Source organism: Anomaloglossus baeobatrachus, chromosome 11, assembly GCF_048569485.1.
Source record: "Anomaloglossus baeobatrachus isolate aAnoBae1 chromosome 11, aAnoBae1.hap1, whole genome shotgun sequence".
NCBI lineage: Eukaryota > Metazoa > Chordata > Amphibia > Anura > Aromobatidae > Anomaloglossus > Anomaloglossus baeobatrachus.
In genome coordinates, this window is record NC_134363.1 from 142,385,672 (window position 1) to 142,398,951 (window position 13,280).

The 13,280-nt window shown below is 50.9% G+C and overlaps 1 protein-coding gene across 4 annotated transcripts in view; it reads left to right on the plus strand.

Annotated features, from left to right (window-relative positions):
* Positions 1 to 13,280, plus strand: part of PRDM2 (PR/SET domain 2) — a 164,737-nt gene that overhangs the window by 38,719 nt on the left and 112,738 nt on the right. For 2 of the 4 annotated variants that reach the window (XM_075328995.1, XM_075328994.1), the window contains exon 4: positions 5,195 to 5,298. In XM_075328995.1, the coding sequence (XP_075185110.1) occupies positions 5,195 to 5,298 (104 nt within the window). Of the gene's footprint in view, positions 1 to 5,194; positions 5,299 to 13,280 lie in introns of those variants that run through there. The other 2 variants (XM_075328996.1, XM_075328998.1) reach the window with 1 other exon arrangement.

A 13,280-nucleotide genomic window follows, 5' to 3' on the forward strand; every position in this document is an offset into this window, starting at 1 on the left:
TTTAATAATCATTGGGAAACTCTAAGGCCCCTCTGTGATCCTGAGAATTAAGGGGCAGCAGCTCTGCTTTACTGCTCCATCTTTTTCACTGTTTTTTTCCTACAGTGGTGCACTTGTATGGTGCCCTGATACTGCTGGTGGCCCCTGCAGATGGGATTGCAACGCTAAAGTAGTACTGCGGTCCCTCCATTGTCAGGATCAATTTGTGATTATTAACACTAGAACTACTGAGGTAGTCATTTTGACTACTTCGCACCATGTATTTCTATATAGGTGTCACGAGTCCAGTAGTTCTAGTGTTAAAGAGAATCTGTCTGCCTGTTTGTGCTATGTAATCTGAGAGTGGCATTATGTAGGGGCTGAGATCCTAGTTTCAGCGATGTGTAACTTACTGGGCTCCTTGGTGCAGTTTTGATTGTATCCCTGTTTTATCAGCTGTAGATGTATTAGCGCTTCAATTGCGAAGCTGCATGTAACCCCGCCCACAATTCAGATTGAAAGCTTTTTGTGTACACTGTATATTGTCAATCTGTGATGGGGCGGGGGTTATACAGATTAGCTGAATTGATTGCATGTGATCTCCTGTTGATAAAACACTGATTTGTATTAAAACTACAGCCAGCTGCCAAGCAAGTGACACATCATTTTAATCAGTGTCTCGGCCCCTACATTATACTACTCTTAGATTAAATAGCAAAAACCTGCTGACAGATCCTCTTCAAGTGACAGTATATTCTAGTAATATGCCACCCCTTACTGCAATGGGAATACCCCCTTCAGCTCTCTAGAAAGGGGGGATTTTTCTTTTTTTTTTGGTATTAGAAACATCATGGTGTAAGTGTCAGCAGTGGACAACCCCTTTTTAACAAGTTTCATTGATGGGCCTTTCCCTCTGGTAGGAGTAAGTTTAATTTCTCATTGACGTTTACATTGTTTTTAGAATGGATCTCAAAGAATTCTCACTTAGTACATGATCAATCCTTAAAAATAACACATGGCACACGTACTAAAAAAAATGTGAGACCGGCCTTAGGCTGTGCTCACATTTACGTTTGAGCCTCTGTTGAAAATTCCATGAGATGTAACACTATTGGTCTTGTGAATATGATGGACCCCACCATGGTAGACCCCCATTAGCGATTGATGGAATGTGTCGGGCACATGTGGCCTCCATTGTAAAAATATTGTAAGTGTGAATAGAGCCTAGATAATGGCATCTGAGACTGTGTTCACCGATGTCCGAAGCATTGAGAGGTGGTGGTGACATTGTGGTCACGTGGGTCATGACTTCCACTCATGGTGGATCCCACCAGTGGCTGGCTGCATTGACTACAAGAGGGTCTATCATGGTTTCAATTGCTTGCATTTCAAAAATAGCAATTGTTTACTGCGCTAATCATGGATAAGAATCCAAAAGTTTTGGCAAAACTTTTTAATCAGAGGCGTTGATGTAAAGTCACAATTACCAGGCAGAAGCCACAGAAAATGCTGCCTGATTAGACCTCTTGGGCATTGTGTAGCCATCCTGGCGCCCTGTCTATAGACCTGTGAAACTCCCCCGACCCATAGATGTCAGAGACAGCAGAGTCTAATATTGAAAAGTGCCCTAGAGAGCTGCAAAGCCGGGCGCCGTGCCACATGTACCCAAAGATGATGCTTCCAACTTACTAAATGGCAGAAAGATTTATTTCGATCCTGTGTAGTATGATGAAAAGCAAAGGTAGATTCGCCATTCCCCCCCCCCCCCATCCCGGTTATTGCACACGATAATCCAAAAAAACGGTGGGAGCTGCTCCTCAGCTGCTGTGATATCTTCCATGACTTGCAGGAAGGAGAATGTGCCATGCCATCCGCCGGGAGACATGATCCAGTCTGGACAGCAAGCTTTACGTTAGATATCGGATCAGTGTCCTATATATCCTACCTGACTGCGCCTGAATATTCCTAACAAATGGTTTTCCTTTAAGTCCTTTTTCACTTAGTCAGAGTTCCCCAATACTTGGCTGTCAGAGAGGGTTGAGAGCCACCATCCACCCCCTATCCCTCACATTAATGACACCCAGAGCCCCCTTTACTGGTACAATGACATCCAAAGCTTTCAACCAAAATCACCACACCGAGGCAGTATACCAAGATCCAGGGGTTCCTACCCCCTTGTAGATCTGCTGCTATGTGTGAGGCTATTCGCAAGTCACCATCTGGACATCTGCTCTTCATAGCTGGTTGAATGGCCTGGTGTAAATGCTCCTAGCTGGAAGACTGTCACGAGCCTAACATCCTACGCCCGCGATCCCACGTCTCATGGGCCCGCAATCCCCCGCCTCATGGGTCCGCGATCCCCCCGCCTCATGGGTCCGCGATCTCCCCCCCCCCCCCCCCCGCCTTATGGGTCCGCGATCCCCCCCGCCTCATGGGTCCGCGATCTCACCCCCCCCCCGCCTCATGGGTCCGCGATCTCCACCCCCCCGCCTCATGGGTCCGCGATACCCCCCCCCCCCGCCTCATGGGTCCGCGATCCCCCCCCCCCCCGCCTCATGGGTCCGCGATCTCACCCCCCCCCCCCGCCTCATGGGTCCGCGATCTCCACCCCCCCGCCTCATGGGTCCGCGATACCCCCCCCCCCCCGCCTCATGGGTCCGCGATCCCCCCCCCCCCGCCTCATGGGTCCGCGATCTCACCCCCCCCCGCCTCATGGGTCCGCGATCTCCACCCCCCCCCCCGCCTCATGGGTCTGCGATCCCCCCCCCCCCTCCTCATGGGTCTGCGAACCCCCCCCCCGCCTCATGGGTCCGCGATCCCCCCCCCCGCCTCATGGGTCCGCGATCTCTCCCCCCCCCCGCCTCATGGGTCCGCGATGTCTCCCCCCCCCCCGCCTCATGGGTCCGCGATCTCCTCCCCCCCCCCCCCCCGCCTCATGGGTCCGCGATCCCCCCCCCCCCCGCCTCATGGGTCCGCGATCCCCCTAAATGGGTCCGCAAACCCCCCCCCCCCCCCGCCTCATGGGTCTGCGATTTTCCCCCCCCCCCGCCTCATGGGTCCGCGATACCCCCCCCCCCCCCCCCCGACTCGTGGGTCCGCGATTCCCAGGTTGGAGACCCCTAACAGTTCATCCTTAATATATTGTGATAGCGGATGCATCCGTACCCACTAAACAGTCCAGGCATGAGTAAAAGAAAAAAACTGAAAAATTTCCAGCGCTGTTATCTAAATGGCACATCTTACATTGGCCAATTTGAAGTGGGTTTAGTGCTCGTGTGTAACTTTCCGACTCTGTGTAAGTCCGAAGTTTCCCATAAATATTGGATCCGTTTCACATAACGTTTTGTAGCTTTTAACTTACCCACTTTTTTCGCTTTCAACCCCCCCCCAGCAAAAAAAGCTTTATTTTAATAAAATGGTTGCAGTTTAAAACAAGTTTAATATTTTTTTTTAAGGCGGCAGTGTTAGGGAATAACGTGATTTTTTTTATTTGGGGGGGGCAGGAATAAGCAGATGGAAATGTATATAACAATGTGGTTGCCGTAGTCTTCCATAGGCTGCAATGCTCTACAGAAAAAAGTATGATAAGGCGAGGCAGACTTTTTTTATTTCTATGTGAAATGCCTAACAGTGTAACATCTGCTATTCCCATTATATTCTAGGCAAATACAAAGATTTTTTTTAATTTTTTTTTAATTTTTTTTTTACTGTACAGATGGAAACGTCCTGTACCCACCACAAGGAGTTAAACAGGTGTTAAATGTTGCCTGAACCCATTGATGATGTTGTTCAGAGCAGACGGTGTGCATGGGGTTGTTCTGACTTTGAGGAAAAGATGAGGCAGACATGTTTTATATCCACATGTCTGATGGTTTTTGTTTACGAGAGAGACTTTACCTTTTACGTTTACTTGCGAACGCCATCATATACCGCAGAGCTTTACAGACATATAAACACTGTTAACCACTGAGCTCCCGTGCCAACCACTGTGCAGTCTTGACTACTGAGCCACTGTGCGGTCTTGACTACTGAGCCATTGTGCGGTCTTGACTACTGAGCCACTGTGCGGTCTTGACTACTGAGCCACTGTGCGGTCTTGACTACGAGCCACTGTGCGGTCTTGACTACTGAGCCACTGTGCGGTCTTGACTACTGAGCCACTGTGCGGTCTTGACTACTGAGCCACTGTGTGGTCTTGACTACTGAGCCACTGTGCGGTCTTTACTACCGAGCCACTGTGCGGTCTTTACTACCGAGCCACTGTGCGGTCTTGACTACCGAGCCACTGTGCGGTCTTGACTACCGAGCCACTGTGCGGTCTTGACCACCGAGCCACTGTGCGGTCTTGACCACCGAGCCACTGTGCGGTCTTGACCACCGAGCCACCGTGCGGTCTTGACCACCGAGCCACCGTGCGGTCTTGACCACCGAGCCACCGTGCGGTCTTGACCACCGAGCCACCGTGCGCTCTTGACCACCCAGCCACCGTGCGCTCTTGACCACCGAGCCACTGTGCGGTCTTGACCACTGAGCCTCCCTGCCGCATCCAGAGGTGTCTGGCAGTGGCTTTTTCCCCATTGAGAACACATGCTTTGCCATACTATGTATCTTATTATTATAATTTATCATTATTTATTATGTTTAAAATGAGGCAATATAATTATTTAATTGTCAAGACTGGATGATGCCGTGTGACAGTCCTCCAGCTGCTGTTGAAGGAGTTTCATGTACCATACTGTAGTCAAATGACCCCAAAAGTGCAGCAAAAAACCCCCCCAAAAAACAGCAAAACTTGTTTTTCGAAGCACCAAAAAAGCCTTTTTTACTACCAAGAGAGGCTGTTTTGGCTGCAGAATAAAATGCCGTGCTTTAGGAAGCGCGGGCTCAGTACTTATTCCAATCACTGGGGACCGCTAGTGGTCAGGTTTTGAAATTTTGATTTGTAAAACATTGTAGGACGATAGGAGCTTTGTGGTTATTCCATCACTTATTCTCACCAATTTAGGAATGATAAAAGCAGAATAGAAATCTTCCATACCCATGTGACCCCAGTTGTTAAAACAAACCAAAAACAGATCTTTAAAAAAACAAAATAAAAGGGGGGGGGGGGGGGGATTATATTGAAAAGTCTATTAGGATGTTGGGGTTCTGTAGAGTTATAGATGAAATCGGGGCAGATATCAAGTTGTAAATGTGACATTCCTTATTGTTCTAGGTATTTGGGCCAGAAAGCAGCTTCCAAGAGGCAAGAAATTTGGACCTTTTGCCGGAGAGAAGAAGAAGCGTTCCCAAGTGAAGAACAATGTCTACATGTGGGAGGTAGGGATGTCTCATTCCTCGGGGGAATGATTTATATTTTTATATTTGGGGCTCTGCAACAAGAAACTTTGTGTGGAGGCAAAAAAAAAAAGAAACCCAAAACAAAACCTCAATTTTCCTATCTTTTTGTTTAGTAATAGTTGATAATCTGATTTAAGTAGACGTTCTAGGGCCTATCATGTGATTATGTCCTATACAGGTTTCTTCACGTAGGTTATATATAATCTTCCAATGATCCAGAATATTTGATATACCTGTTCTATTGTCTCCCGCTGGTGTCACATTAAAGTGGTTGTCCGGCCAAAGCTAAAGTTAGGAGCACTGAAATTAGTAATGTATGTTGACTTCAAGCCATATGTTCTACACAAGACATGACACCTGAGTACTGTGTCTGAACTGGGGCTTGGTCATCCACCTATTTCAGGAGCTAAGCCAGCCCCCTCAACCTTCACACTACTCAGAAAAAGTTAAGGATCTTTGGCTTTTGGGTGAAATTTATGTAAAATGTAAAAAGTTCCCGCTACCTTGATATTTTACCATATGAGTCGGGCATTTAAATCGAAGCGGCAATGGGAATTTCCTCACCTGAAACAGTTTATTAAAACAAAAGCCAAGAACAGCGGTGGGTATACCCTTCCTCACCCAAAATATCAATGTCTGAATAACTTACCATTTGGCCTTAAGCATCAATTACAGCTGACGACGCCTCCTGCCGTTCAACGATGGAGGTATTGTCTGCAGGGACATGGCATTTCATTTTTATTGAAAGGTGGACCTCGGGTCATGGAGGTTCTGGGGTACAGAGTTACGGCCTCTACCCAGCGACTCAGGTGATCCCATAGGTTTTCTATGGGATTCAGGTCTGGAGAAAGTGCAAGCCGTTCCATTTGAGGTCCCACAGTCTCCAGCAGCCATTCCCTAATGATACGACCTCAATGAACTGGAGCATTGTCGTTCGTGAAGATGAACTTAGGCCGATATTGTTCATGCAGAGTCAGAAAGGCTGAATTAATTGCTGTATATTATTCCAATAGTAGGGTCTGTCACTGTACCAGTCACGCAGTGTAGTGACTAGACACACCAGCCCACACTGTAACACCACCACCACTAAAGGCTCATCTAGTGACCACAGTGTCTGATGCACAGCGCTCTCCTTGACTTCTACAACATCGTTGGTGGCCATCAGTTCTGTTCAGTGTGAATCATTTTTCATCAGTGAACAGCACTGAGACCCACTGGTCCCTAACCCTAATAGATGGCACCTGTGTCTGGTGGTGTAATCCGGTATCTTGCATATCATCTAGCACACAGATCATGCTGATGTAAACTTGGGCACCTATCACCTCCCTTTAAAGTGCCTGTATTGTTCGGGATTCATCATCCGGTTCCGAAGGGCATTGTTCACAATGAAGCGGTCATCCGTGTAGGAGTGGCCAAACGCCGTCCACTTCGCTGCCTTTCTATGACTCTTCCAGTCTCTCTGTATCTCTGTACAACCTGCTGGTGACACTCTGTGACACTCTAAGCTCAGTGGCCTCTTCCATCTGAGAACATCCTGCTTGAAGCCTCACAATGGCACGGTGCTGCTGATCCATTGTTAGGTGTTGTCTGGGTCTCATAAAGGTCTCAAAATGTGAACAGAATGATGAGGAGAACGGTTTAAAACCAATTTTAAATGAACCCCAAAATTTATTGAGCGATTTTCATGGCTTTACCTTTTGTGAATTTTGCAATTAGGCTCCTTGTTAGAGAACAGCAAGTTTTGCAAAAAAATAATGAAACACTGAAAAGTTGGACATGTGCATCCCAAAAGATTAGAGAATGTCACTTTAAGGCCACCAGAAAAGGTTAGAGGGCATTTTGGGATCATCCTAAAATTTCACCGGAAAGCCAAGTATCGCTAACTTTTTGAGTAGTGTATACCTTTTATACACCCCATAACATGGCCCAACCACCCCCCAAGAATTATATATACTTATATTGAATTATCGGGGGTGGTTGGGGCATGCTATGGTGTTGATTAGGGTACGTAAACTACAAGTTTTCTGGATGTTTTTCCTTGTGATAATAGGTGATAATTTGCTGATCGATGGGGGTCCAACCGCTAAGATCTGCACCAATCTGCAGAATGAGGAACTTTTCTACCTATTGGAATGGAACGGCAGCGCACATGCGGAATCGAATCGCTGCTCTTGTCTTTTAACAGGATCCGTATAGAGACTAAATGGAGCAGTGGTTGAGCGTCTGTCCTCTTGCTCCAGGGATATTAGTTCCCGGTCAATCTGCCTAGTGGTCGCACCTCCACTCATCAGACACTTATCTTGTGGATAGATAATAATTTGTTTTCACTGGTCAATTCCTAAAATTCTCACCGCAAGTGGTCACCACTAGGGGGTGCTCACTGCAGCCAAAATTATAGAAATGGGAGATCTAAATATCGGCATGCAGTAATCTCCATGCGGCGGTTGAGCTCCATGATATAGTGATAAATAGAGGGGTATTAGAGGCAATCTGTCAGCAGGTTTTTGCTATGTAATCTGAAGACTGCATGCTGTAGGGGTTAACCTAGAGTTTTTAGCGATGTCACTCTTATCACGCTGTGTGCTGTTGTTTACCTGCAGTGCTTGTTTTAGCTTTAAGAAGTTATCATTGCCAGACGAGGTTAGCTAGTCGGCATTCATCCTGCAGTCTATAGACATTGTACATAAAAAAAGCGTGAATCAGGAAAATCCGGACAGTGCTCTAAGTGACTAAGGGCAATCGCGTCTGAAACTCGAAGATCGGAGGGGTTATGTTTTATTCCTTCTTCCCCCTTTTTTAACCATTATTGGACTAAAATGAAATTTGAACTATATTTCAAGTTTCTATGGATGCTCTTTGTGCTGGGGATCCGCCTTTTATAGACATTGTACATAGAGAGCCTGGTGTGGGTGGGGTTAACTTTCTCAGCTTAGCTACATTGCTAAATCTAAAACCTCTGATTGTGTCAGAATGGCTGCACCCAGTAAACTAAGGGCCGCTTTACACGCTGCGATCTCGCTAGCAAGATTGCTAGCGTGCGTACCCACCCCCATCGTTTGTGCGTCACGGGCAAATCGCTGCCCGTGGCGCACAAAATCGCGCGGACCCGTCACACTACTTACCTGCCTAGCGACGTCACTGTGACCGGCGAACCGCCTCCTTTCTGCGTCAAAATCGCTCATAGGTGTCACACGCAACGACATCGCTAAAGCGGCCAGATGTGCGTCACAAATTCCGTGACTCCAACGACATCGCTTTAGCGATGTCGTAGCGTGTAAAGCGGCCTTTAGTGATATATCATTGGATTCAGGATCTCTTTACCTACATCATGCTACTTTCAGATGAGGTAGCAAAAATCTGCTGACAGATTCCTTTAGGCCGGCTTCTCACTTGCGATTATCTCGCACGAGTGCAATGCGAGAAATTCTTGCATTGCACTCGGACACATGTTAATCAATGAGGCAGCTCCCATCTGCTATTTTTTTTCTCAGTCCAAATCGGACTGAAAAAAAAATCGCAGCATGCTGCATTTTGGTGAGTTTCTCCAATGCAACTCTATGGGAGCGGGTAAATAAACAGATGTCACACGGACCGGCACTCACACCATCCTAGTGACATTCGTTTTTCTAAATACATTTATCGCATGTTTCACAAAACACTGGAAATGAGTGCTGTCTCACAATATCAGTCAATCTCTATCTGTGTCAGTCAGTTTCTCCCTCTCGGTCTCTATTCTCTCTGTCGGTCGGTCTCTCTCTCTCTGTTGGTCTTTCTCTCTCTCTCTCTCTGTCCATGTCGGTCTATCCCTCTCCCCCCTCTCTCAAACTCACCGATTCCCGATCACCGACGCGGCGCTGCACGGTGTTCACACTGCTCCGGCGGCTTCTTCTCTTTTGAAAAAGCCGGCCGCTTATTCTTCAATCTCGTATTCGCTGCTTTATCCGCCCACCGGCACCTATGATTGGTTGCAGTCAGACACGCGCCCACAATGAGTGACAGCTGTCTCACTGCAACCAATCACAGCTGCCGGTGGGCGGGTCTATATCATGCAGTAAAATAAATAAATTAAAAAAACGGCGTGCGGTTCCCTCCAATTTTAATATCAGCCAGGGTAAAGCCACACGGCTGAAGGCTGGTATTCTCAGGATGGGGAGCCCCACGTTATGGGGAGCCCCCACCCTAACAATATCAGCTAGCAGCCGCCCGGAATAGCCGCATCCATTAGATGCGACTGTCCCGGGACTGTACCCGGCCATCACGAATTGCCCTGGTGCGGTGGCAATCGAGGTAATAAGGAGTTAGTGGCAGCTATGGGCTGCTGCCATTAAGTCCTAGGTTAATCATGGCAGGCGTCTTCCCGAGATACCTTCCATGATTAACCTGTAAGATTAAGAAAATGAAGACATACACCAAAAAATCATTTATTTGAAATAAATAACAAAAAAACCCAACCCTCTTTCACCACTTTACTCAAGTCCCCAAATACCCTTCCATATCCGACGTAATCCACAGAGGTCCCTCGACGCTGTCAGCTCTGCTACATCAGAAATTGACAGAGCGGTCACAGACTACGACCGCTCTCTGTGAGCTCCCCGCAGCGACTGAAGTCAGTCGCGCTATCAGCGATGAAGTCACTCAGGTTACCCGCTGCCACAGATCTCAGCGGGCGGACTTCTGCTGTGGCCGTGGGTAACATCAGTGACAGCACTGCTGATCGCGTGGCTCACTGCGGTCACTCAGGATTTGCGGTCACCGGTGAGACCTTCACCAGTGACCGAAAATCAGGCCATGCCACGCAGAGAGCCGCGGGATGACAATGAAGTCGGGTGATGTTCATCCGACTTCATTCTGATCGTGCGGCTCTGTCTGTGTCTGCGGTCAGCGGCCATTCAGCTCTGCTACATGGCTCTGTCTGTGGCTGCTGTCAGTGGCCATTCAGCTCTGCTACATGGCTCTGTCTGTGTGTGCTGTTGTGGCGCCCCTGACCTGGTCAGGCACCACTGAGTACTGCACCCATGCTGGGGACAGTACAATACAGGTAATCCAGATGGCTGACTGGGGTGTGGAACACAGGCGCATAGTGATCAGGCCTCACACATGTACCTAAGAGAGGACCCCTGGGGAACCCAGGAGGGGGCAGAGCCTACGCCTTCACTGGAATAGTGGAGGGGGTGAGAGCTTCCATCTCCTCTCAAGGGGTGTGGTAAGAGAGTCTGGTTGCTAGGTGGCGTAGGCAGACACAAGTGGGGAAGAAAAGAGAGATAGGAGGAGTTAGTTAGAGCTTGGAGCTCGGACTGAGGAGATGTCAGCAGAAAGAGCAGAGATGGAAAAACCCACCAGTGAGTCGGTTAGAGCAGAACTCCAGAGGGCTCAGTGAGGAGCAGACCTGTGGGGCTGTTGCTGTCTAACAGCGCCCGCGCAGTGACTACAGACGGGGGAGAACGGTCAACTAGAAGTGCTGCCTGAAAGCCAGCTTCAGCTAGAGAGTGCACGGAGTGGGAAGTACGGAGACTTCTAGAGAGCACCAGGCCCAACCGGGCGGCAGATCCCGAAGCGAGGATAGATTCACCTTTCCCTGCTAAACCTGCCGGTGTGGGGCTCTTACAGCCCACACCACAACACTACAAAAGCCGCAGCCACGTAACCGCAGTGAGGGCCCATAGGTCATAGGAGGCAAGAGGCTGGAGTGGCCTGGTCCGGGGAACAAGCATACGGCGAACGAAGGGGAGAGAGGCTGCAGCATCTTCCCTGGGTGACCCCCATAGGGACTCAAAGTCGGGGTCACCCCAAACCACCAAGGGCTAAGGAAGGCGAGTCAGTAGTCACCCTCATAAAGTCAGCCTGAAGGATACCTGGTTCCTACCTGGTTCATCTCAGCTACGCCCGGGTTACTCACCCTGCCACCTGAAGTGAGTAAAAACCCTGAAAGACATCCTGCCTGTGTGGTCATTCTGCGACTTGTGGTACTACAAACCTACACAGGGCCCTGGGGCTTGCCTCACTCTCAGGAGGCTACTACATCTAACTGCACACACCATCAGCCCCAGGCGACCCTCAACCTGCAGTGGCGGTCCCTACTGGCCGCAATACTGAGAGTGGCGTCACGATCAAAACAGAAGATTTCCTACCAGTGACGGAGATCCAGCCGAGTGGAGTCCCTGAAGGTAATGCACCGACACAACACCTGTGGGGCTTCACATCTGGCGTCACGAACAGGATAAGGACTAGACCTGTTAAGACAGGTGACCATGTGCCTGGGCGGTCCGCTTGAAAAATTGGAAGCGCCGCCATATTGCCACCATGAAAAGCGCGCTGAAAAACAACAGCAGCCCGCGCTGGAAGAAGTTACCGCCCACGAAGAGGTGTGGCTACCCAGAGATCCTCTGCAGAGTTCTGAGCTTGCCAGCTATGAGAGTGGAAGCGTCGAGAAACGGCGGAGCAGAAGGGGAGCCACAAGCCTGCTGCTGGGAGAGGAGCTGCTGAAAGAGGCAGAACAGAAGCTGGACAGCTTGCTACAGGAGGCAGCGACGGGGCCACCGCTGGGAGATCGTGCGGAAGACGGCGCAGAAGGAATGGCGTCTGACAGCGGGAACCCAGCACCAGGCTCCGCCGCCTGGTGGTATCGGGAGCTGGCCCAGTTCTGTGATCGACTGGAGACCCGGGTCATAGAGCAGGTCAGAGAAGAGTACGCGGAGTTCCTGGGGATGGCTGCGGCGGTGCGGACCTACGAGGAGGGAGCCGCGCGACGCATGTCAGACCGAGCGGCGACGACGCAGACCCCGATGCTGCCACCGGTGGGTGAGTCAAGTGATGCCCCGGCCAGCGCGAGTGCCCCGACCCCTGCAGCCACGCCCGCGGTCCCCGAAGAGGCGCCCGGCGCGGCGATGCTGGACCAGGCCGCAGCCACGCTAGAAGCAGCCCGCCAAGCTCAGGCCGCTGCAGCGATGCCCCGCCTGTCCCGCAGGGCTCCGACCACCACGGCAGTGCTCATCCGTGCTGCAGGTGTGACGCTGACCCAGGCTGCCACCCTGCTGAACCCAGCCCGCCAAGACTCCAACGCAGCAGCGACGCTCGTCCGCGCCGCAGGTGATATGCTGAACCAGGCCGCAGCCCCGCCGGGTGCGGCCCGCCAAGCTCCGACCACCGCAGCGATGCCCTGCCCGGCCCGCACAGACCAGGCCGCCGCAGCGATGCCCTGCCCGGCCCGCACAGATCAGGCCGCCGCAGCGATGCCCTGCCCGGCCCGCACAGATCAGGCCGCCGCAGCGATGCCCTGCCCGGCCCGCACAGACCAGGCCGCCGCAGCGATGCCCTGCCCGGCCCGCCAAGACCAGGCCGCCGCCATACAGGGCGCGGCCCGCCAAGATAAAAGAGACATACCATTTACCCCGGCCTGCAAGGCCAGAGCTGATACCGCTCCCCAATCCACGGAGGTCTCTGATAGGAAGCCCACGCTGGAGGAAGAATACTGGCAGATGAGGGCTGACATGGAGGCCAAGTTTCCCCAGTGGTTGGTGGATCTGTACCTGCGCCCCCCATGCACCCCTGAGGAGATTCAGGCAACCCCTGCAGCCGCGCCGGAGAGTCCCCCGCCCGGGCCAGCAGAAGAAAGTCCATCCCCAGTCCTGCCACCAGAGGAGTGCCAGGAAGAACTAAGGGGGAGAGGAGGCCAGGAAGCAGAAGGGCTAACTCCGACGCCAGCCGCAGCAGACCCCTACCCAGAGCCGGAGATGCTGCCCTATTCCCGCTGGGAGGAGGAAGACTTGACACCGTCAGCAGACGAAGATCAGCCCAAAGACCTCACCTGGGAGCCTGCAGGCATGAATCCAGCCCGCAAGACACGGCGCAGAAGAACACAGTTTGCTCCAGCACCACAGTCTCCTGAACAGAGAGCAGTCACCGCCAGAGACCTAAAGGAGAAGCGTTTGTTGAGAGAGTCCAAAGCCCAGGCTAGAGGACCC